Source organism: Onychomys torridus, chromosome X (assembly GCF_903995425.1).
Source record: "Onychomys torridus chromosome X, mOncTor1.1, whole genome shotgun sequence".
NCBI lineage: Eukaryota > Metazoa > Chordata > Mammalia > Rodentia > Cricetidae > Onychomys > Onychomys torridus.
This window is the reverse complement of record NC_050466.1, coordinates 31,038,376-31,064,460: the sequence shown is the minus strand read 5'-3', so window position 1 is coordinate 31,064,460 and position 26,085 is coordinate 31,038,376. Positions and strand designations below refer to the sequence as shown.

The window sequence follows — 26,085 nt, the reverse complement described above, 5'->3', positions numbered from 1 at the left end:
AGCAAAACCCTGAGTTAGATCTCCAACACCCATAAACTGGGTGTGGAGGCGCATGCCTGTAATTCCAGCACTTGGGAGATGGATGCAGGAGGGTCAGAAGTTTAAGCTCATATCTGGCTACACAGACAGTTTGAGGCTAACCTGGGCTGCAGGAGAGCCTGGGCTGTGTAAGATCTTGTCTAAAAACAAGCCACCCATATACACATAAATAAATGATTTATCCTAAAAGCTCAGCTAAGCAATTTTACCTACATACTAGCTCCAAATTCTGAGGGTTGTAAAATTTACATCCAAGATTTAACAAATATACGCAAATGATAATAGAAGTGCTGTCACATGGGGAAAAGAGAATGAATCTGTTACTTGAGGAGTACAACTTTGTAAGGGAATAGCGGAAGACTAAGAAGAAGGGGTTTAGGGGTCTGAAGGGAATACACTTAGTGTAGAATACGCATGTGTGTATGCTAGTGTCCTTATGCCACACCATACTATGCCCTAGATAAAAGAAGAATGCAAAAACAAAAAGAAGTCAGCTACTTGAATTTTGTACTTGCTTTTAAACAGTCACTACATATTAATACTGAACTGGTTTTTCAATCAGACACTCCTAATTTAAATTCAGCCAGGAATATAATAACTAAACTATTCAGACTCTCATTGTAAAAAATTCAGATCATGAAGGAATAATATTTTTCTAATAAATAGAACACATTTCCCTTTCTTTCCCCACCCCTGGACCAAAGCCAGTCATTCCAACTGGAAGACAAGGAAAGTAATCACTAGGTTTCAGGAGAACTTGTAATGGAATACCCAAAAATCTCTTTAAAATAAATGGTCATTTTAAAATTCTGGTACCTCATAAAGCACAAACAGTGGACTGTACAATATTATTACAGGAAGGGTGGGAAGCTGAAGTCAGAGGGAGGTAGAGTTCTGTTTGCTGGAAGGAGGGGAGAGGTGGTACAAATCATACATTGCCTATTTTGCCTCACACTGGGAGGGATTCACAGCTCTTTGGCACCTTGTGTATTTCATCTTTCCATGAATGCCATATTTATTCTGAATAAAGGGCACTTTTATGTCAAAATTTAACAGCCTAAAATAGACCTTGTACTCACTATTAAGAGTGGTCTGGGTATAAACTGTATCCTCCAGGGACGTCTGTAATTCAATAGATCCCTTTCCTAGGTAACATTATCCATTTACTTTCAAATCTATCAACTTCTATCTCAATTTAATTTTAATGTAAAGGTTAGTGATTAACGTGATTCTAAAGGTGAAAATGAGACATTATTTTATTGATGGCTGGCAAAGAAATTCTGTGGAACTACCAAGTAACCGAAGAACATACATTATATGAGTTAAGACTGGAATTTAGTACATAATCATAAAACATCAGCAGGGCCAGAGGCATATTCTTGGTTACTTAAGAAATTGGGCAAGGACAATTTAAGGGCACCCACTATCATTTTGAATGGTTTCTAGGTGTGGGATAGATAGCTCAATTCACTTCCTAACATAGAACTTTTAAAACATTTCAGTAAGAACAACAAAAAGGATCTTAAAGATTCATTACCATACGCTATATTTTAGGATCAGTTGAAAAGTCAAAGTAAAATTTCAACTGGAGGTTGAAAGGGAGTGGGAGGGAATATTTTGTGGTGGGGGTGGGTGGGAGGGAGGAGGATATGAGATAGTGGGTGTGGGTGGATTTTTCTGGAACATTATCATACCAAAAATGCCCTCAAACCTTGTAGTACACCCGTTTCCCAAGGTGTGCTGGAGTCAGGAGGAGAAGAGAACAAAGTATGCTAGAAACAGAAGGAATGTCACATAGATGGAATAGAAGAGGAAATGTTTGTTTGCTTTGCTGTTTTAAACTTTCGAATACAACCTTGGGAGATATAATGCCAAGGTCTCAGAATGCTTAACTGAAACTGCTCTGCAACACTCTAAGCCTCTGCCCCAGGGCAGCATACCTGTCTTGTATAATCTGCCTGGGTTTGAAAGGAAGGATATGCAGAAGAGGGACAATTGTTCTTTTAAAGACCCTTCACTTGTGCGTTTATGGGTTTTCCCTACATTCTTTTCACTTCCTGCCAGTCCCTAAGGCAGCACGCTACAGTAGGCCTTCTTTTATAACTAGCATATTGTTCCCAACTTCTTTCCGTGGTGCTCATGCTTTATCCTATTTATCCCATTATGTGTTTTTGTGCAAGACAATGTAAATGTTTTAGAAAGAAGCAGTAAATAATAAATTCCATAAAATTGCATATAATATGGTCAAAGTCTCTTCATCTGCAACAAATGACTTTCCTGGAATAAGACTCCTGAGGTGTACAGTGTATAATCCTGACAATAAATCATAATTCATAGTCTCACATTATTCAATTAATAGGGTGCCAGTTTGAATTGAGAAATACTCTGCTCAGAATCCATCTTGTTTTCGCTTGCTACCCTACAACAAATTCTTAGAGAACCAAAAACAATTGTGTTCATCTGTATATGCCTATACATTGAAATGGAGCAACATGTTTTCTCAGTATCTTCTATGCTGTATAATTAAACCACAGTATTGTTAATTTTATTTTTAGCTAGAAAAGCAGAAGTAGACATTTCTAACCCATTTTCTTTATTTAATTTAACATAGGAGGAGAGTAAGTCACAGAGTGACTGCCATGCTCAGGAGCTGCGAACAGTTTAGTAGAGCTGGGATTAGAGCACTAGTCTTTTAACCAATATGGTGCTGACAACATTTTAATTCATCAAGTTTATATTCATTGCCTTTGTCTTATTATGAAGAGGCAGGAAGCAATATGAGATAAAGGAAGTATGTTTGTTTGACTCCAACATTACATTAAACTGACCAAACTATTAGTAGCAGATACAGATTAGGGTTGCTAGCTTGGATTGTGCCAGCAGTCAATGGATTACATTATTGTTAGTGAGCACAGCTTTCCCAATGCCTGTAACATAGGTAAAAGATGCGGTGAGTATCTTAGGGGAGCCAACAAAGTAAGTGGAGCATCTGTAAAGCGCTGTCAGTATTTAAGAATGGAGCAACTGCATGACCCTGTGCTATTGGAATAGGATTTTACGTTCAAGAAGAGACCAGAGCTCAAAGTCACATGCATGAAAGATTTTTCTATAAGAAACTGCCACCCTGGAAAGGACAGAGAAATGAAAGTGAACCCAAGATAAAGGAGAAAGTCAAGGAAGAGTGAGCAAACTGGGCAACTGCATAAGCTACCATGAATTCCTAGGAGGTGGGGCTCTTCATTGAGTTTAAATGGCATTTCTTTGGAATGGTTTAAGTAAGGACAACCCACCCACCCCCAAAGAAAATCTCTCAGATACCTTTCCTGTCATAACATTATCTGAAAGTTTAAGTCATTGGCAGTCAGGTCTAAGACCTTTTTGTTTTTTATTTTATATGCATTGGTGTTTTGCCTGTGTGTATGTTCGTGTGAGGGTGTTGGATCCCTTGGAACTGGAGTTACAGACAGTTGTGAGCTGCCATATGGGTGCTGGGAATCAAACCTAGGTCTTCTGGAATAGCAGCCAGTGCTCCTAGCCACCTAGCCATCTTTCCAGCCCATCACTTTCATGGCAGGATAGAAATTTAACACACAAAAATAAATATCCTTTATATATACCAAGAGCAAACATGGTAAGAAGAAAGTAGAGAGGTAATCTCATTCACAATTGTTTCAAAGACATAAAATATATTATAATTTATTTCCCTAACCTAGGACATGAAAGATTTCGACAGTTAAAATTTTTAAACATTGAAGAAAGGATATTTTCAAATATTAAAATATTTTCAATATTGAAAATGGTAGAAGATGGAAATTATGTTTAGGAATATATATGCATATACATGTACCTATATGCCTGTAACAACAATTACTGAAAACAGAGGCCATGGCCTGAAAGGGAGTAAGGAGGGGTATATGGCAGGGTTTGGAGATCCTGCCTCAAAACAAGGTGGAACACTCAAGAGGCTGAGGCAGGAAGATTATGAGTTCCAGGACATCCTGGGCCTCAAAAGTCAAAGAACAAAACCCCCAAATATGTCACATACTATTAAAGATGTAAGAGAACTTAGAACCACTTAGTGTAAGTTCTTTGTGTTCTAGGATCTTCAAGTCCGAAGTGTCTATGTGCCTGCTTCAAAGTCACAGACCGTGATGACTGGAGCCAGCTGGAGAACCTCAAACAGCTGTATGCCCATCCAGCAGTCAATATATAACAAGTTGACGGTTATAGTTTACATTGAATTGCAAATATAATTGCACATTCGTAATTTTTCAAGGGAGGGACCCAAATTTTTTCGTCATAACAACTTAGGAAAAACAATCAGTTTTTCTCAGAGGCATCTTCTATGGGTGGAACTTTTCCTACACACCACCAGATTTTCACACTGTAGTATGTGCCTGGAAAAGTGGGCCGGCAGGTGGCTCAATGAGAACAGGCACTTGCCTTCAAACTGGATGACCTAAATTCCATTCCCAGATCCACATGGTAGGAGGAGAGAACAGACTTCGATAACTTGTCTCTGATATTCTTATCTGCAGCATGGACTGTGTACACCCCTTCTCTACCCTCATAATAAATGGATAAATAATGATGATTTTTCAAAATTAAAAACTACAATGATACAAAGATAGTAACACTTTTCAGTTATTTTAACAACCAAAAAAAAAAAAAACCACACATTTTCAAATGACCTACTAAGGAGCAGAAACACCTCTGTAGAAAGCTGTATCTACAGGCCAACTTGATTAAAACCCTACACCTCAGTCTTAATCACCTTAGGCTGCTATACTAGAGGATCCCAGACAGGCTGAGTTAAATAGCAAACACCGATTTCTCGGTTCTGGAGATTCTAAGCAGATGGGTGTCTCCTGAAACCACTCTCCTGGTTTCCAGATGGTCCTTCTCATCACATCCTCATATAATAGGAGAGCTAGACAGTCCTCCAGGGATTACTTTGACAAGAACAGTATTGCCATCCCTAAAGGCTCCACTCTCATGACTTCATTATTTTTCCTAATACCATCATGCTGAGGGGTAGGGTATTGACAGATAACTTTCAAAGACACAAACCTTTGGTTCATGATAACTGTTAGTGACAGTTATCTCAACGATGAATTTTAAAGCTTTTCTTTAATTATTATTTTATGTGTATACATATGTGTCTGTGTACTACTTATGTGCCTGGTGCTTATGGAGGTCAGAAGAAGGCCTTAGATCCTCTGGAAATGTGAGCTGCCCCATGTGAGTGCTCTTAACCAGTGAGCCATCCCCTACATTTTTTTTTTTTGCTGTTTTTTTCGAGACAGGGTTTATCTGTGTTGTTTTGGTGCCTGACCTGGATCTCGCTCTGTAGACCAGGCTGGCCTCAAACTCACAGAGATCCGCCTGGCTCTGCCACCCAAGTGCTGGGATAAAAGGCGTGCGCCGCCACTGCTGCTACCACGACCACCACCCGGCAATATAATGTATTTTTTTTAAGTCTAAATATACTCAATATTAAAGGAAGCATGAAAATGTCAAACTGACAGCTGGCAAACATCCACTCTGAATTTCAGGGCTCTACTTTACTGAGATATTTGCATTTCTTATATAGAGTAAGAATGTCAGCAGCATGATCAAATATGTAATACAGTTTGTGCACATAAGAGTCAAAATCCACAAAACAGAGTTAAAATTGACATCGTACCCAAACAACTTAGCTTTCCCAAAAGCTTCTGTTTACATAATTACAATGAGTTAAGTAAGTTTATATATGTGTATATAACTGTTTTAAAATACTCACAAGATCCAAAGCTGAACCTCCACCTAGGTATTCCATTATTATCCATAGTTTTGAACCCTGTAAAGACATAATCAATTTAACAGTTACATGCCTACCCCCAAATCATATACTAGAAAAAACTGTAAATCTTACAAAGTAACAAGTCCATTGGTTATAAATACAGGCATTAACATGGTTGTTTGGAAGCCAGAACATACATTGTCTTGCCATAGACAACTACAAAGAGTCAGATTCTAAGCCTGTACCTCCTGCAAATCTATCTAAACAATCCAGCTAACTATACACAAGTACCACTTGTCACTATGTAACTGTCCTAGATTTTATAAAATACAGAAAAGGAGCAATCACTTTAAGTCATTATTTGGAGGAATATTGAAGGAAAAGCACAGTTACATCAAAAAATAAGGAGGCAAGTACATACTGTGGAAATTTGTGAATGCTTTTGGTATAATTTTAGACACTAGGCATTTTGCATTGTTCCATTTGTTTTAATACATTTTATACACCCATGGAATCCAGAAAAAAAAACTATCCCCCCCCAAAAGAAAATAAGTATATAGTTTAATATGAGCACTGCAGATTGTTCCAAACCTGGAACTTCATTGTGAGCTGAACAAGAAAAAAAAAACAGTTTATAGGAGAGATATAAATAAATGCACTATAACACAGACACACACACACACAGACACACACACACACACACACACACACACACACACACACACACACACACCATCCAGTTCTACTGAATCAACACCAGATGACTAGGAACAACACTACTCAGTAGCAGAGTTGCCTAAACCCCATGAGGTTTGATCTCCTGCACCAACACCCACCCCCAATAAAACCTTTTTTAAATAAATCACCAACTTCCTCTTTCTTTCAGACATAGCTTGAAACACTCCTTTCTCTGCAGTACTTCATGAATGGTATTCGCTGAAACTTTGAGACCACAGAATTGAATGGAGGTGGAAAGGCAGGTTTAACTAGGCTGACAACAGGTCACACCATGAATGAAATGTGTTCTGTGAGCCCATTTCCAAGTAAAATATTTAAGTTTTTGAAGCCTGCATTTCCTCATTAAAATAACGTCTAGGTTTCAGGAGAAGAAAGAGCAGATGCATCCAAAGACAATTTTAACATAAATGCATCCATAATAGCATAGCATGAAGTATGTCAGAGACACCACCCATGGTTTTATACATTAACCATTTTTCTAGGGGAAAATTGCTGTGCTTCAACTTATGATACAAGAACTACTTTTTTGTCACATAAAAGGCCCAGTGGTAGGATGAAAACTCTCAAGCCACTGCTACAAGCATTCATACACTTAACATCACTCAGTAATATTCAGGAGTTTAATTTTAAATTTGCAATATTCCCATGAGACTGGAACTTTATCAAGGCAGGGAATGGAATCTAGAGATATGAACATTGATGAGATGAAGAAGTTAAAGAGTCAGGAGTTGGGTTGACATTGTAGTAGGGAAGCAGGCGTGTAGCTTAGAGTTAAGAATTAGGGAGAGAATGTTCACCTAGAACAAATACATGACACAAAGGAAGTCCTTTTTCTTTTATATGTACATGTAGAGTATGATATATATGCTGGTTTTCATGGGTCTGGGAACACATGTGTGTGATCATGTATAGAGGCCTGAAGTTGACCGGCTTCCTGCACTGTTTTCTCCCTTATGTACAAAGGCAGGTTTTAAGGTTTTTTTCCACTGAACTTTGAACATACGGTTTTGGCTAGTCTGGGTAGCCAACTTGCTCTAGCGATTCTCTGTCTCTCCTTCTTGCTGGATGGGATTATAGGCCAGATGCACTTATAGAACTTGTACATGGGTTGTGGGGATTTGAACTCTGGTTCTGAAGCTTGTGTGTCAAGCATTTTACCTGCTGAGCCACCTCCCCAACCCTGTTAATTTTTTCTTGGTGCTTTCTATGTGGGAAATATAAGAGAAAGAATTGCCTACCCTCTTCATCCCCATCCAGTAATCTTGACATCCATTCTGTTCTGCCATAGCTGTCCAGTTTGGCCTGAGGAAGCAAAGCGCTGAGGGTCCTATGTCTACATTAGAAAAGAAGCCATGAATGCCCACAATAGTAGGGGAGGAAGCAGAGATCTAGGAGTGATTCATGTAACTTGTGTTTATGTGTAGCAATTAGGCACTGAGAACCTGACAACTGTGAATGTGATACATCTTTACATGTTTTTAAGAGGAAGGAAAGGTTCTTATAATGACTTGTAAATTAAGATTTGTTCTCTTGCCACAAACTTGTTCCTAATAAGTAATTATACTCTCTGTACCACATGAACTCAGAACACTTCCTGCATGCCTGACATTTAAAAGAAAGTCCCTATAAAATACACTTCTATTTTTCTGTTCTGCATGAACGAAAGCACCTGTTTTTCAACTTAAAAAACAAAGCATGCAATTTTGTTTGCACCAGTTCAAAATGGAAGCTTCCCGACTGTCACCAAAATGGATGCATAGAAAACTTAAGCAGTGACCTCACAGAACAGGCTATATGGCTGAGTTTTCTCAAGTCACAACTAAGTAACTTCTACATCTGAAAATAAGACTTCCTACCAGTAAACAAGCTGTTCACTGGAACTTTGAAACAACCAGGGGACTTGACATGTTTTTGTGGCTGCCTTCTTTAGATCTCTCCATTTCTAGAGACAAGCTTCACAGTAGGGTGTTCTGGCCAACCAGATTAACGCTAAGCAGGCAAGAGCCAGGCCTGAGAGAGCACAGGAAAAAATGAAATACCAAGGAAGCTTATCCCTCAGGGGCTCTGCTGTCCACAGCTGGGCCCAACAGTTCCATGAAACACTGATCACAAATAACTGAAACTCAAACAACCTAAATATTATTATTTGGGGGTAAGATAGCTTCTGCATTTGATTTCTGATAGCAGGTTAGTGTTGCAGTATGCAAATAAATATGTCAGATTAAAATGGTATCTATATATTGGTTTATAATTCCAAAAGTGCCAAATGATTATAATTCATAACCACAAACCTAGCAAGGTTAAGGTCAGGAAATCTCTGTAGGAAAACCTCCACCTCCCTTATAAGAGAAGCCATGCATTCGAACGAGGGTTTGAAGAAGAAAATTTTAGTCATAAGAAACTGTCCCAAAATTTAGAAAAGTAACTACTCTAAGACCAGCGAGATGGCTCAGAGGGTAAAGACACTTGCTTCCAAGCCCAAAGACCTCAGTTGGATCTCTCAAATCTATATAGCTGAAGAAGAAAACTGACTGCTACAAGCTGTCCTCTGACCTGCACATGCACACCCACACACACCACACTCTCACACCCACACACACCACACTCTCACACATCCTTACAAAATAAACAAGCAATTATAAAAAGAAGGAACTACTCTAGAGCTGTAATAGTTAATGGAAAGAAGTTAGTATTACCAAATTGCTGGTGTCTGAAGTATCAACTGTTATCCCTTGAGGTTTGTAGACCCCAATTATTTGCTGCTACTAAAGCAGACACTTGGGCAAAGTGGGGATAAATGCTACTATGAAGTTTGAATTTGTTTGTTTATACAAAAAAGTACTCAGGACACCCACTACACCACACACAGACACACACAGACACACAGACACACAGACACACACACACACACACACACACACACACACACACGAGGATGATTTATACTGTATACAAGTCGACACAAGTGGGTGGTCTCTACTCAGGTAGCCAATTACACTAACGACATAAACTAGAATGTATAATTGTAATAAGCCAGTCACAAAACAGTAAATATTGTATGGTTCCATTGTATAGGGTACCTAGAGCAGTCAAGATCATTGAAGTAGGTCCTAGGATGTGGCCAGAAATTTTATTCCCTCTACATGGTTTTATTCCAGTTGTGAATCCTTTGTCCACAACTCATGCCCCACAAAGTCATACTTCCAGTAGTTCAAATGCTGCTTCACCAGGGTTAGTGTTATTGCTCTTGATATCCTCAAATATTAAGTAGGTAACAGCAGACAAATTGGAAACACATACTTGGGGCTGAGGAGGGAGGCTGAATTTTGAAGCTGTCGGAATAAAGTGGATGAGACTGGGCAAATTATGCAAAATGAGGCAAATGCATGTAGTAGGCATTCAATAAACACATAGTTTTTGAAATATGGGGCTTCTTAGAGATGGATTATGTTAAGCCTAAAGCCATTTTTATTTTTAGAAAAGAACAGTTCACAAAGGAGAAAGAAATGGACTTCAAGCTATAAAAGAAAACACCAAACAAATTCTCAAATAAAAGATGAAATCACAAAGTTAAAAAAATAACACAAAAGCTATACAACTATAGATTTTTGCTCTGGAATATTTCACTTCGTTCTCTCAATTTTTTAAACAAATATTGGTTGTAGTGTATATGGATGGACCTGTGGATAGTGCCATATTCTCTTAGCATAAACAGAAATCTAAAGGTAATTTCAAGCTTTTACAGACATGACTCAAATTCTATTCAATGCCTGAATGAGCTTCCTATAAAAATGCCATTGAACTAACAAAATATTTAAAGATTATAAAAGATTCTTGCACTATTATGAGTTCAGAAGGAAAGAGTTTGTGGACTTTAGCACTCTTCGTAAAGACTGACTGTGTCAAGAAAATGTGCAGGGAACGAAAATGAAAGGGAAACACTGTGGTCACACTGATGTGTTTGTCTGCTCTTTACTCTTGTTTTCAAGACAGAGCTGCACAGTGAGCTCAGTCAAAATGAATACCTAGTACATTTCTGCATGTCTGAAGGAAATCACTACAATGGCACACAGTTTTAAAGAACATATAATTTTCTCTCAAATGCAGTAACTTCTTACCCCAGTTTACAGTCAAGTCACTTTTTACCCAGCTTACAGTCAAGTCTTGGTTATGTATGATATCCTGAATAAATCCCATATCCTACGTTGCTCAATTAAGCCGACTCACAAACTCCATTGCCATCTGAAATGCATGGACAGGCCCCCAGTACATATCTAAGTCAATTGACAAAGCCATTCCCTCATGGCACTAACAGGATGTGGTCTTAATTTACGCTGACTGCTTTAAACAGAGACCTGTTAGATTTGATGTGGTTTTAGTTTACAATAAAACAATGCATGCCTACGCAATCACAGTTTGACAATATAAATGGAAAATAATGAGTTGGTTAATTTCAGTAAAATACTTAACCCACTACAGTGGTTCACAACAGTAATCTAAAAGCAACACAGTGTAAGGGCAAGAAGATCATGAGTTCAGGGCCAGCCTGGACTATACATTTAGGCCTAGGATTTAGCTTAATGGTAATATGCACCAAACATGTGCAAGGCTCTGGGTGGTTTCACACACACACACACACACACACACACACACACACACACACACACACACACACACAATCGGAGAAGAGTTCTAAGTTTTGTATGTATATCCATTTACCTATAACTGCATTTATACAGTTTTATCGTGAAGGAAAAGCTTCTTCAAATCCCTTTTCAGGACTTCCATTAGTTGGTAAAGGGGATTAAAATATTTCAGTTTTATCCTTTAACAAACATCTTGAATATTAGTTTTCTATCATGGAATAATCTAAATACATTTACAGTCAATATTTGAGACAAAATAAAGCATTGGTTTGTACTTATTAATAGCTTAATTACTAGATGACTAGTATGTGGATACTACTAGGCTAGGTTTGAAGGGAGTATTTTTAAAATATGGTATCTTACAAATAAAAACCCATGCAGCTGCAATACATTTTTTGCAAGAGAACTATGAGTAAACACAGGCTCTTAGTGACTACTAAAATCTTTGCCACCATGGTACTGCTCATTTAAAGTAAAATATAGAAAAAATATTTTAAATAGGGTTTATTTAATATTTTAAGCCAGTCACTGAAAATAGCATACCTGATCTAGGTGCCTAAAAATAACAAGGGTTCAAGTTTGCTCTAGAGAGAGTCTGGAATTACCAGTATTCAATCCAGAAAGCACAATAACACAAATGACCAGAAAATTTCCAGGGCTACTTACAACAAAGTCCATTGTGGGAATTAGGGGAAGAACCTAAGAGGCACTGAGATGGAGAAATCACTCCAAAGCATGACATAAAACAATATGACCTGCTACGTCAGATGTTTTAGGAATGAATACAAAAGCAAACATTATGCTACAAAGAACCAGAATTATTCACATGTAGTAAAATATAACAGCTAACTCTTAGGTGTAAATGCTGAAATTAGATAGAACTTTCCATCCTCATCACCTCCTCCTTGAGTCTGTTTCTTCATTGTTATTCTTGATGAAAAGGACACAAGTAAACACTTGCTTATTTGTGCTTCTTAATACGTAGATTTTGTTTGATTTTAAATTTTGCAGTCCTGTGAATGGAACTCAATAGGACAAACATGCTAGGCAAACTCCCTGTCAATGAGCTACATTCTTGCCCATTTCATCTGTAACCTGGTATATATATTTTTATCATAAAATCTGTATTTTTATATGTAATGCTGGACTGAGTGCTCTCTAGCTACAGGAATATGCTGTTCATTTTATATCTCCAGCATGTGGTACATTGTATGCCAGAGTGTCTAGTCGTTTCAATGATCCTATAGTGAATTCACTCCCTGTTCAATCTAATGTATACAGTATTAGACTAAAACAAGTTTTGCAAAGGCAGTAAAATTGATGATTTTCCTATCAACATAAACTAATATAAATACATAAAGATCAAGAAAGAATGACATCTAGGTCACCAAGATGGAGGCATAGAAGACACTAGTCTTCATCACACACACACACACACACACACACACACACACACACACACACACACACACGATGGGGTGGAAGGAGAGAGAATGAGAGAGAACATACACACAAACCAAAATAGCTCAGTAGCCCTAACTGTAGTAACAACATAGGAGACACAAAAGCAGCAGGATCTCTGCACAGAAAGGGTCACTGGTGAGACTGACATACCTGTGCAGCTGAGGGATGGCTAGGAAGGAAGAAAGGTGGAGGCTATTGCCATGCAGTAGGAACCACTGCGGTCCCAAGTGGACTGCTCCAGAAGATACTGACATCACTACTGCTGAAGTGATCAACAGCCACTCTTCCTAGGGAGCTCCAGGGAGGGCAGGAACAGCAACACAACCTTGCTCATGAGGCAGCTAACTTTTGAGGCACTGGGAAAAGGAGCCTCCATTCTCCCAAATCATGCCAATTCATCATCCTTGGATTAATGGTTGCCCCATGAGGGTCCACAGTCCAGACCTTGGCTCTGTAGTTGTATTAGATCCACCCACATGTCATCACCAAGTGGGGTCACTGCCTCAGACTGTTAGTTCACACTCAGGTGGAACTAAAGTTTCTGTGTATGTACCTGTGCTACACACACTTACTAGCCTGGTGGCCATGAGGGAGAGCAAGCACTCTGGAGGCTAGATGTCTTGATGGCCACATTGTATTCACTGTATCTCAGACAACCTAGGCACCATCATACCAAGCCAGGACTTCCATCTACACAGAGCTGGAAATCTTTGTGCATATGCCTGTGCTCCAGACATGCACTCCTGCCTCTAAGGCAAAGCTATGCAGTGATAGTAAAGCTACAGAGAGAATCCATTCTACCATGGCAATGCACCCACCCACAACTCAGATTTGATGCTCCTGCCATAGCAATCTGGCTCATACTAGGCTGGAAGTAGCTTCTTTTCTTTCTTATTTATTTGTCTCTCATTTATTTTATCTTTCTTTTTGTTTTTGACAGTGAGGAAAAGATTTATTTGTTAAATAATTCATTTGCAAGTCACTACAAATGAACACACTTGACATATATCACTTTGGGGTAGACCACATCATTCTAAGTAAGGTGGTAAGTGTCTGGGCAAATATTGCACCATATTATGTGAATGAAGGATTTGATCATACAGATTTTAGTGTTGGGGAGGAAGAAAGCAAGAACCTGGGATTAGTGCACATAAACTATATGTGCTTAATATGAGTCATATGCCAGACTAAGGGATATAAAAACTATGACCAGTCAAGCTAAACTGTTTGTCATCAATCAGCTCACAACCTGGTGAGAGAAAAATACATAATTAACTACCATAACCATGCACTCCATCAGTTCTGAGGTTGAGATAGATTTTAAGAATAACATGTGGAAACCTAGGGGTACGGCTTTTATGTGGCAATACGGCCTTAACGACCACAGACCTTTCTCCTCCTCCCCTGTACCCAAAGTTCATGGAAGAGTGCAGCTGAACTCTTGAGTAATGTCAAGAAGGAGCTCTTAACTCTAGCAATGGTTTAGCTGACACCATAAACCAAGCTGGATTCTGCCTGGAGGGTAATTTAAGTCCCTGCCTCTTGAGGCAGGTGTGGTGGTGCACACCTTTAATACTAACAGGCAGGTCTCTATGAGATCAAGGCCAGCCTGTGGAACATTGGAACATTGTGAGTTCCAGGAGAGCCAGGGCTGCATAGTGACACCCTATCTCAAAAATAACAACAATTTAAAAAAAGAAAAAAAATATTGCCTTTCAAAATTAGAATGAAAAGAAAACAAAATATAATGAAAATACCTTATGAAAAAAGCATAGCATGAGCATCTTATGAAATGTATGATAAGCACATTACCTTTAAATAGGACCCATAGTATTTTGTCACATATGAGCTGTCACACTGACTCAAAACAGTTATTTCTTGCTGAATGTCTTCTATTTCATCTTCGGCTTCCTCAAGGTCAATGATTTTAATTGCAACCACTTGCTGGGTACGGTTATCAATTCCTTTGAAAACTTCTCCAAAGGAGCCTTTTCCAATGCGCTCTAATTTTGTGAACAGTTCTTCTGGATCAGCTACAGTATTCTAAGGGGAAGAGAGAAGAGAGTAAACACACAAATGCTTTGAATCAATTTTTCTTTGGGGTGTATTTTTACTTTATGTGTGTTTACTGTTATTTGCTTGCATGTATGTAAGTATACAACATGTGTGCCTGGTACCTATGGAGGCCCAGAGAGAGTGTTGGATTCCCCACAATTGGGTGCTGGGAATTGAACCTGAGTCCTCAGCAAGAACAGCCAGTGCTCTTAACCACTGAGCCATCTCTCCAGCCCCATGAATCAAACTTTTTAAATAGAGGAAAACAAATCAGATTAAATATAGAATACTTCATGTGAGTTTTCATTTTTTATCCCCCCCCCATGTATGTCAAATGTTGCTAAGGATATAGAGGAAAGGAAATTGTTATATACAGTTAATAGGAATGTGAACTGGTATAACCACTATAGAAAGTAGTAGGGACAGTCTTCAGAACACCAAAAATTGATCTACCATTTGATCTAGGTATTACACACTAGAGTATATCTTTTAAGGAAATGAAGCAACTGTATCAGAGACATGTGCACCCTCACGCCTGTTCACAATAGCTAAGACTGGAGTTAGGCTAGGTCCCACCAAGAGATGAACAGATGAGAAAAATGTGATGTATATACATATATACACATAATATTCAGCTATCAAAAAAATGGTATACTGTCCTTTACACCAAAGTGGACAGAAGTAGAAGGTATTATATAAAGTAAGACAGATGCAAAAAGACAAAATCTGCATATTCTTTTACATAAGTATGTTTTAAGAAGGGAATTGGAATATATGATAATGATTACTGAAGGCTGGGAAGAGTGGGGGAGGAGAGTATGGGAGGTTGCATGGCAGGTAGCCAAATACAGCAGAGAGAAGTTTATATGTTCCAGTATACAGTGTGTGGTGGGGGAGGGGCGGATATTGTTCACAACGAGCTAATATGTTTTATGAATAACAAGAACTCAAACACAAGGTAATGATAAGGAGATAGGAATGTTAATTATGATGATATGCTCTGCACATATAGTATACACATGGAAATACTACATCATACCATATAAATATATACTACTGTTATATGTCTTTAATTTTTTTATGTTTTAGGAGGTATCAATATTAACTAACCCAGTTTGATTGTCACACACTGTTGTGTGTGTACCAAATTATCACACAAAACCCCATCATGTGTATAATTACAATAATTTTAAAGAAAATTATAAAAAAATTTTCAAGTCATCATAGAGAAGGGAACTAGAACTAGACAACACAATATAATCTAGAACTAAGCATACATATGTACATTGGCAAAACTTAGATGTATAAATGTATGGACCTTTCTTAATACAGAGATAGCTTTTGCCTTAAAAGATGCAAAATTGATGCCATGAGACTACCTTTTTATATTCTTATTGCTATTGCTAAAGAGACACTGCTGATCAAGTTGAAAATTAAGATTTGAAACCTTTCAAAGAGACCATTATTAAAGCATACTTGAGGGACCTGCTTGCTAGTCTACAACTTTACTGGGAGCTTCTCTAAAACCTAAAAGGATGCTTTCCAGTTCTAGTCAATCAAATTTGCCAACTCATCCTAAAGCATCTGTTCATTTACTATAGTTCCCCCAAGCTTCATCTCAACGTGGATTTCAGGAGACAATCACAGAGTCTACATGTCCTTTGTCTTTCTCTTTACTAAGCAAAAAAACCACTGAAATTTCCCACCAAGTTCTTTGCACTGCAATTGAAGAATTTCTTCAACTTCTCCTTGTCATCTTACCTAAAATAAAGTTAGCACATTATGTATTTAACTTCCAAGCTTCTCATAGTCTCCTCTATGAGGTTTAATTTTCTTTTTGGGGTCTTTTTCTCTATTTCAAGATTAGTGTGCATCCTACCCACCTTTAGTCACCATCTTTAGGTGGAGCCCATATACCTGGAAATTCCCATAGGGCTTCTCAAAGGAGCTGTAACAGACTTCTAGTAGGTTATAAGTGACTCTCCCAAGCTCACATTTTGTTAGTATTTCTTCTCAACAACTCGATTACCAACATCACAGAGTCTTTGGAGCACTGTTGGCTTCTCCTGTTCTTGGTTTTGTTTATGGTTCTTCCCTGGAACTTGTGATCCTCCATCTCAGACCTCTTGGATGCTGGAATTACAGGTGTGGACAACTGGGCATAGCTCCTTCAGCGTAGCCTTTTACCAACACTGGACTGTAATTACTACCATACGTATGGAAGCTAACCCACAGTTACCTCTTTCTAGTTTGTGCAATAATTTTGTGTGATAATTTTTCTCATTGTAGTAGCTTGTGGTGAAAATAGTCATGAAATAATTTGGGGATGAGTTTACCTCACTATAACTTCCTAAATTTAGAGGTCTTAGAAAAAAATTCAATGTCAAGTTTTTGTTTTCTTTCTTTTAGGTGTATATGTGTACATGTATGTGGATGGGTATGTGGGTTCACATTTGAGTACAGGTACATGTGCATGTGGGTGCTTGCATGGGGAGGCTAGAGGACAACCATGGGTGTTATTCTTCAGGAGCTGCCCAACTTGTTTTGAGGTTTTAAGTTTAAAAATTGTTATTGTCATTATTATTATCGTTATTATGGGGGCAGCACAAGTGCCATAGTGCATGTGTGTCAGACAATCTGTGCAGAGTAGTCTCTCCTTTTATTTTGATGTGGCTTCCAAGGATCGAACTGAAATCACCAGGCTTATGTGGTTGAGCCATCTCACTAGTCCCTACTTTGTATTTTTAAGACAATGATCTCTCAGCAGGGTGTTGTAGCACACTCCTTTTATCCCAGCACTGGGAGGCAGAGGCAGGGAGATCTCTGTGAGTTCGAGGCCAGCCTGGTCTACAAAGCAAGTTCCAGGACAGCCAAGGATACACAGAAAAACCCTGTCCTGAAAAACCAAAACCAAAACCAAATAGAAAAAACAAAAGGTCCCTCACTGGCTCACCTACTAGGCTAGGCAGTGTGGCCAACAGAGCCCCAGCACATGGACTACAAAAATGCTTCCACCCCACCAGGCTTTTACATGGGTTCTGGGGATGAAATTTGGGTCCTCATGCTCGCAGAGTAAGCACTTTACATTAATGAAGCTATCCTCCCAGCTCCTCAGGTTTTTTTGATATACTTACAAAAGAAATCTGAACTTTGGATTAACAATACATATTGGATATAGCATCTAATAACACAGTCTGAGGAGTATACTATTGGATAACTTACTAATAAGAATCTAATAAGAAACAGAAATTAAATTCTACTCTTCTTAATTGGTGTTTTAAAAGGCTTTAAGTGAAGCTATTAACCCTAGGGAGGACACAGCTGTTCACTGCTTTCTGTAATAAATGGGCTCTTGCAAATATGTAAATGATAGATTTAAAAACCAAGTCACATTTCACCTCTTAAGGAAGCTATGAAGTGAATCCTAACTTAACAATATAGTTTAAGAACAACAAGACAAAACAGACTGAGCCATCACTTACAGAGTAAACTTCAACTCTGGTTCTGGGCTTTAAATTTTAAACTGCTGCAAAACATTGATTTTCAGAGTAGAAGAAATATGAAACCAAGGGTTTTTCTACTGTAACCTCACTCCCTAACTAGCTGAAGGGTAGAGACCTTTGTCTCACTGCCAATTCCCGAATCCCTAAGAAATAACATCCAATTTCTAATTTCTTCTTTAATATCATATACCAAAGCTGGTTTTGTTTCTATTATCATCATTTTCTCTTCATCTTTCTTTCTTTCATAGAGGCTTTTCTCTATCATTGCTTTTTTTCTTCTTTCTTTTTCTCTCCTAGATAGAGGTTTGCCATGTTGCCCTGACCAGGATGGGAACCTCTATGTTTCCCAAGATATCCTCCATCCTACAGGGATCCTCCTGCCTCACCCTGCTGAGTGTTGAGAGTGGGAGTATGCCACCATATCCAGCTCTTTCTTGTCTTTAGAATAATGTCAAATAAATAAATGGCAAGCATGTAAAGCAATGCAATGCAAACCCACCTTCCAGGCTCATGTGCAAGAAGGCTTTTGGAACTCCCAAACTATAGGAACTGAGTGCTAGTAGAACTTTGAAAGATTCTTGGACTATGCTTCAATCTTGACTATACATCATGATCATCTGTACAGCCTTAGGAACTGCAGACACCTAGGACACACCCCAGAACTTCTGATTCAAAATGCCTGAGATTGGGACTTGGCACTCTATTTATAGATATTTAAAGCATAAATGATTCTTGCAAAGACACTTTGGTATGAGTCTTGAGATCAGAATTTGGGAACTACTGAGCACAAAGAAGTTAAATTTGTATTGCTGGGTACAGAGAACTCATTGTCCCTAGTTTTTTTCAGGCAAGCATCTAGGTCTCATCTACTTATGAACATTAAAGTGAACAACTTGGGGATTAAAACAAAAACCAAGAAGGTTTATGTGCAGCTCAGTGGTAGACAAGTTTTTTTTAGCATGTGCAGACTAGGGCTTTATCTTTACCACCATAATAAAACAAAAACAAAAACAAGAGCACTGTGTTGCGTACATGTACTTAAGTACCTATACTTTAAAAATGAAGTCTGAAACACTTCTAAGGGCACATCTCAAAAATTAGTCCCTTTTCCTCAAGACTATCTACATTGAAGTATTTGTCCAGCACAGGCCATCATTTCCCTATAATTCTTCTCAAACATCATTTTTATCCAACATTGTCTCTGGGACACAATAGTTTGAAATGTAACTGATGATAGTATTTATGTTAACATCCAACAGTGATGAAGAAGAAAAGTCTTGATCTAGGTATGGCAGTAGAAAATGGCTCCAATTTGTTGAAAAGGGACACTGAGAACGGGTACAGAAAAAACTGTAGAGAGAATTTGAAATATACTTTGGGTGCTAGCAAGATAGAAATCTAGAAAGGAAAAAAAAAAGACGAGAAAAAGGAACAAAAGTCAGTATTATCTACTTTTTTGAATATGAGGTAGCTAAGTAAGATTGCCACTGTGGGACAAAGTGAAATCATAAGAAGTTTACATAAAGAAGGTAGATTTCTCAGTGTGTTGGGCTAGGAAGGGCCAAGCTTAGGCCTTCTAAAGAGTCTTCAATAACCAGGCTGACCTCCTAAGGCAATAGTTCTCAACCGGTGGGTCACAACCACACAAGGGTTGCATTTACATTACGGTTCATAACAGCAGCAAAATCACAGTTATGAAGTAGTAACGAAAACAGTTTTATGGTTGAGGATCACCACAGCCTGAGGAACTGTATTAAAGGATCACAACATTAGGAAGGTTGGTTGAGAAGTGCTACCGTAAGGTTTTGCTTTGGCCTCTCCACCAGGATGATAAGTAAAGGCACCTTTTATCCCTCTAAAAATCCTCAAGCGGCACACAGCAAACACAGGTGTGTGTGTGTGTGTGTGTGTGTGTGTGTGTGTGTGTGTGTGTGCTGTAAACAATATACAATATACTAAAGCCCAACTGTACACACAGTTACTAGATGAGCTCTTCTAAATTAAAAATGATAGGCTTTTCTGGATTACTCTCATGTCAATAAATGCTACCTGTCACCCAACAAGCACAATGCACAGAAATAAAAATCATTTTCCACTGGCTTTGTGAGCCTCAAATTAAATTACTGTTCCCTCATGTTAAAAACTTTCATTTCCTCTGTGAACATTGTGAAAGAAAAAAGTTTGCAGTGGATTTCCCACACAAGATACTGACAAAAAACAGGTTGAAAATGAACAGGCAGAAGCTTCATAGTACTACTGCATTCAACATCACAGGACATCATCTTTTGCAAGGACTGTACATATGCAAGTCCAATTGGCTTCTGCTTCAGTCCCAGGCTTTTTGAGCCAGCAGGAAATGCAAAAGTTGTGAAGCCTCACCTCTTATCATTGCTAGCTATCTAAACTAGGGACTTGTGGTGTGTCTGCTGTGTCCTAAACTACTATCTAAGGCGTGGCAGAGACAGTGAGAGATCAAGGGTGATACAAAATCCTGGGATTCAAAGAAAGAGAGGACCTTTGAGATAAATAGGAAGTTAGCAAGACATCTTTGCAAAAACCTTTCTGTAGCAGAGCAAACCGCAGCCTAGATAGATGATAAATTGTTAAGTATACAAGATATTTTGCTAGTGGCAAAGGTCAAACTTAAATCAAGAGTGCCTGACTCATGTCCAATGTTTCCTTTCTACAGCTTGGGTTTATCTGTAACTTAAACGGTGTTCCCTTTTGCCATAAAACCAAAAATTATTTCCACTATAAATAGATCAAACAAGTGCCCAACATCAACTTTGTAATAGCTCATAATTTAAAGAAATTTTTAAAAATTAAAAGAGTTTTCAGATTTTAACACAGGAATTTCCTATTATTATTTCTTTTTTATTTTAAATCGATGGATAAAATAGCATGTTTATCATGTATTTATAATGTTTTGAAGTATATATGTTTTAGAATGATTAAATCTATATAATGAACATGCACCACTTCACATGGCTATGGTTTCTGTGCTAAGAACATTTAATGGCTACTCAGCATCTTTCAAGACTACAATATATAGTTGATCACTCCAGTCAACACAATGTAGAATAGATCTCATATACGTATTTCTCATAGCTAACTGAAATTTTGTATCCTTTTACCAACCACTTTCACTGCTTTGCAAACCCTAGAGGACATTAACAAAATAAGCTAAGGAAAAAAGACAAAAAGACCTCATTCGTGTGTGGAACTTTAAAAAAAAAGGTTCTCACAGAATCAGTGTGTAGAGGAATGGTTACTAGAGACAAGAACCACTGGCGAGGGTAGATGTACATATCAAGGAGATATTGCTAATAATATAATTTCATAGAGTAATCTCTGAACCAATCTGCACTAGTCTGACTTTCCCCTATGTGTATGTGTGTGTGAGTGTGTGTGTGTGTGTGTGTGTGTGTGTGTGTGTGTGTGTGTGTATTTAAAGAATCTTAAAAGTGATGAACCCATAATCTTGACTTTCTGTTATTACACTTGGTTGCTTTTTTCCATGGCAATAATGAGGCTGGAAGCAGCTAACCTCCAGAGTGTAGAAGGCAAAGTAATGGTGATCTATCTCATGATTCCCATAGGATCCAATGTCAGCATGCCAACAGCTCCAATCAGTGATTTAATGCAGATTTCAGTTCAGTTTCAGTTCATAAACAATCCCCTTAAACTGATGAACTGAACCAAGATTAAAATATTTATTATTAATTATTAAGCTTGTACTAAGTACTGTGTAGGTCTAGAATGGTTCAAATGACTGTGTGAGTTTTCAGATTACTTCAATAACGAAAAGGATTAAACAAACTCTCCATAAATTTTGCTAAACTCTTGAAGAATGTGCTGTGAGTGGAACATTTCTGTATTGTGCATAACCCCAGGATCATATTACAAGGATCTGATAAAACTTCATGAAAAACTTAAGAGATTTCTATGATTTATACTTCTGAAGTAAAATACTTAGCCTGACTATATTTTACATATGACAGAATAAGAACTGAGATCAAAATTAAGTATGTTTCTAATTAAACATAAGGAATTTGGCTTGAGGTTAGATTCCTTTAGGTGGCCATTTGCTTAAGTTTGCGTTTCCACGTTTATAAGACTTCAAAATATTTATGTAGGTATATAAAGAAAACGTTCTTAGTTTATCTATTTTTATAGTGTACTTACATTTTTATGTCTCTCTCAAAGGCTATTAAACTTGCCTCTGCAAAATAAAGCAGGGCTCCAATTGCCATCTTTCATGGGTGTGCGATGAGATAAATGGAATGTAGTCAGAAATGCAGTTATAACAACTCCGAGCTTCCCCATGGTCATTAGAAAGCATTTAATCACTCAGTCCAGTCCCTTTCTTTATACACCCACTTAAAAGCCAGTTTAGAGATGGATGAGGCCAGCACAGAAACCCTGGTCTTAGCAAAGCATGGAGTCAAAGGTCTTGAGCAGCATTGTTTTATACTCTTAAGGCTAGCATTAACTTTCAGCAATTCTGTGCTTAGCAACAAGAAAAATGTGCTCATAAAGCAGAAATACAATTAAATTCTTAAGTACTTTTTCATCTTGCTTTTATTTTATTATTCCTATTCTTAGTGCATCTCATTAGCAAAACTAGTGAGAGTGTAAATATATTTGTAAAGGATAATTTCATTAAAATTATTACAAAAGGTTTTGACATAGTTGCATGCATAACACAACAGTTTGAGGAGTTTCCCATGATTAGTAATTCTGAGTCTAGTTTACTTTAAATAACAAAAAAAATAATTGATAATATTCTTTCATCTGAATTCCACCTACTCAAAATAGGATAGGAGAGAGAAGAGCTTCCTCTACCCATAACTTGCGTTCTGCTCTTTCCCTGGGGCTCAGATCACAAAAAAGAAAATGAAGTGAGTGGGACCCATTCAGAGATATGAAGAATGAAGTTCTTTACATATGTTTGTGATGCAGTGCAATTTGCAAACGGGGGCAGGAAAAATGAAACCTTTGAGTCTCCTGTCACTTTTCCACGAGATGAAATGCAGAAATAATGATCAGCACTTTACCATACTTATCCCACCTTAGAGTTACACACACAGGAAGCAAAGCTCAGAAGCAGCACTTTTATTAGCTCTATTTCCCAGATAGAGAGGTCTCTACATCCTTGTTATTCTAACTGACATTTCTTAGATCCTTTTGTCCAGCCAAGTAAATCATCCTTGGACCTAAAGTGCTTGTAAATGAAAGGAAATAACTAATTTTGTCTTTTTTACTAACTGTGGGATCCAAAGTTCCTGAAACCTTTAATTATAGCCCATGGGTAAGGGGAAAGAGGGATCCTGCAAACAATCACATTCGTCTCTCGATAAACCAAAAGCCAAGGCTATCATCACAAGAGACGCTGGATGCAAATTCCATCGCATCGTTTAGCTCATTTCTCTTTGACCTTCAATCCAGTCTGAAGGAAAAAGGAGGTTGGGTGTCTCCTAGCATTTTAAAGGGAAAGAGAGCATAGAGGTCAGGCAAAATTGGCTTAATTTTGCTTATCCTGAAAATTACAAGACATCCACAATTAAATGTCAGCTTCTCCATCTGTCTGATGAGGGAGAGTGGGTGGACTCAGTGATCTTTAAATTCCTTACTGTTCAGATGCTGTGTGGCTGTAAAGTATTAGAAGCCAAGTTCCTTGTTCTCCCTTTCTCACTCACAGTCACTAGCCCTGGTTTCTAAACAAAGTAAGGGATGAACTGGCATTGACCACATAGTAGTACACAGTGAGTGTGATGAAAAGCATGTACTACCATGCGCCAGTAAGAAAATCAGCATCACTAGCCCTGTGTACCGAAGTCCCAACTCCCTGGCAGCATAGTGATGCAGACCCCAAAGCTAAGGATAGGGGAAGAGCAATACAGTGAATCACTATACATCCATTGATCTCTGCCCATCACCATTATTATATATAAATGACTCTCCACAAAGATGTCAAGACAGCCAGGACTGGAACAGATAATAGAACCTAAAAGTAATTTCTCTCTTAATTGTGAAGGACAACATTCATTCAAAAAGTATTCAAAAAGGTACCAACACAGTTATACTGAGCATAAATAGAACATTAACATCCAACAAAACCAAGCACCCAAGGGGAAAATTCCAGGGATAGTTTACCATGTGTCAAGCCTGGTGTTTCCTGCAGATAGTAGCTTAGACATACAAATTTGAATGCAATGCTCCAGTAGCCTATGAGTCTACTTTCTTATTTTTGAGGATTTGAACCATGCAGTTTTCTCAATGGACAGTATCCTGCATTTCTTCTATCTCTGGCTATCTCTTATCTTTAATAAAGGCAACACTACTTTCTCCCAACTCCCAATTTCCGAGTGGAAACTATTTCATCCTTTGTCCTCTCAAAGCCCTTTCTTTGTACCTCAATTAGAGCAAGCTTTGTAGTATGCCTACATTCTCTTTCATTGCCATGACCTTTTGATTTTCATCAGGAAGGTAATTTTAAGGGGAGGGCTCTCTTTTCCTCAGTACCAGGTATGCTTCACAGGACCCAAGAACAATATTTTATACATTGTAGTCTTCGGGTGTTCACCAAGTGTTTACATTAGGGACTACCTAGGGAAGAAATCCTTGGCATCAATCAGGTTATCCTCTCATTTGCAATTGGGTTTCTGACTTTTGGTACAAGGGAGATTCCATTAAGCTGAAGGGTGTTGAAATAGGTATGAAATTTTCAGGTAATCCCTGTGCTCATATATGGTTAACCTTTCCCTAAAGGTTTCTTCAACGGGAGACATCATTAGAGTTGGTAAACAGCAGTTTGGGAAATAGTATGAATCTACAGCCAAGGAAGAGTTGGGAGTAGCTACAAACACAAGGGTTCCTATCAGTAGAATATGCAAATCTGATTCTGTGTGTCCATCTGCCACAGCAATTAGGCAAAGCTCATGACTCCTGCATGTCCTGGGGCTCTCTTGCCATTTTATACTCTAATGTAAAGATTAGAGGCTTTTTTTTTTTTTCAAGAACCAGGACTTGCTTTATCACTGTGTTGTATATCTCTTCTAATTTAACTGGGCTAAACACATATAAAAATACACAGTTCAGCCAGGGTCAGGCTTAACCATGAACATTAACATTAAAATGAGAGGGATTATTACTGACTAGACAGGATGTTACATAAATATGGCCTGGGATTGATAATAGGCTCTAACTATAAAATATTCATTCAGAAAGAAGGAAAGGGCCACACAGTGAAAGGAAGACAGGGATTCTGCTAATATATAAATGGTAAAATGGGTAGCCTGATTTATTCAGGCTATTATTTCATCAAACCCACACAGGGCACTTTAAAGTGATAGACAATGAGAGGCTCATTCTGCCATCCATATGAGAGTTAAATAAAAGGATGTCATTACAGTACTTCCAGAAACAGGCACCTTTGCTTAGCACCTAGGGCAGTAGCCTGTTAGAGCAGATATTGAGGTGTCCTGGATAATCTTATGATGAATCTTTAGCACACTTATTAAAATGCATTGAATTAGAACAAAATTGATTTGCTCATGCTCTGGCTTCCTTTTAGATACAGAACTCCAATTAAAATCAATAGGTTTGAAGCTTGTAAGCACAGCACTAAATTATTAACACCATGAGTTCTTTTAGAAAATTAACACTGATTGAAAAAGTGGAATTTTGCATAGCCTTACCTTTTCATTCTTAATGAAAAAGTGGCTGTAGAATAATTCCCCGCCAACATTTTCTTTCTTAATCAAATCTATCCTTGGAATGAATTTAATCAAACAGTATTTGCAAGGAGTTCCCCAAAGGAATCTTAGGACTCAGGAAAATGATCTCTTGGGTCCTG

At 38.1% G+C, this 26,085-nt stretch overlaps 1 protein-coding gene across 1 annotated transcript in view; it reads right to left on the bottom strand.

The window, feature by feature from the left end:
- Positions 1 to 26,085, bottom strand: part of Stk26 (serine/threonine kinase 26) — a 51,783-nt gene that overhangs the window by 7,338 nt on the left and 18,360 nt on the right. The window contains exons 3-4 of the mRNA XM_036174734.1: positions 14,482 to 14,712; positions 5,822 to 5,878 (exon numbers count right to left, since the gene is read on the bottom strand). Of these exons, the coding sequence (XP_036030627.1) occupies positions 5,822 to 5,878; positions 14,482 to 14,712 (288 nt within the window). The remainder of the gene's footprint in view (positions 1 to 5,821; positions 5,879 to 14,481; positions 14,713 to 26,085) is intronic.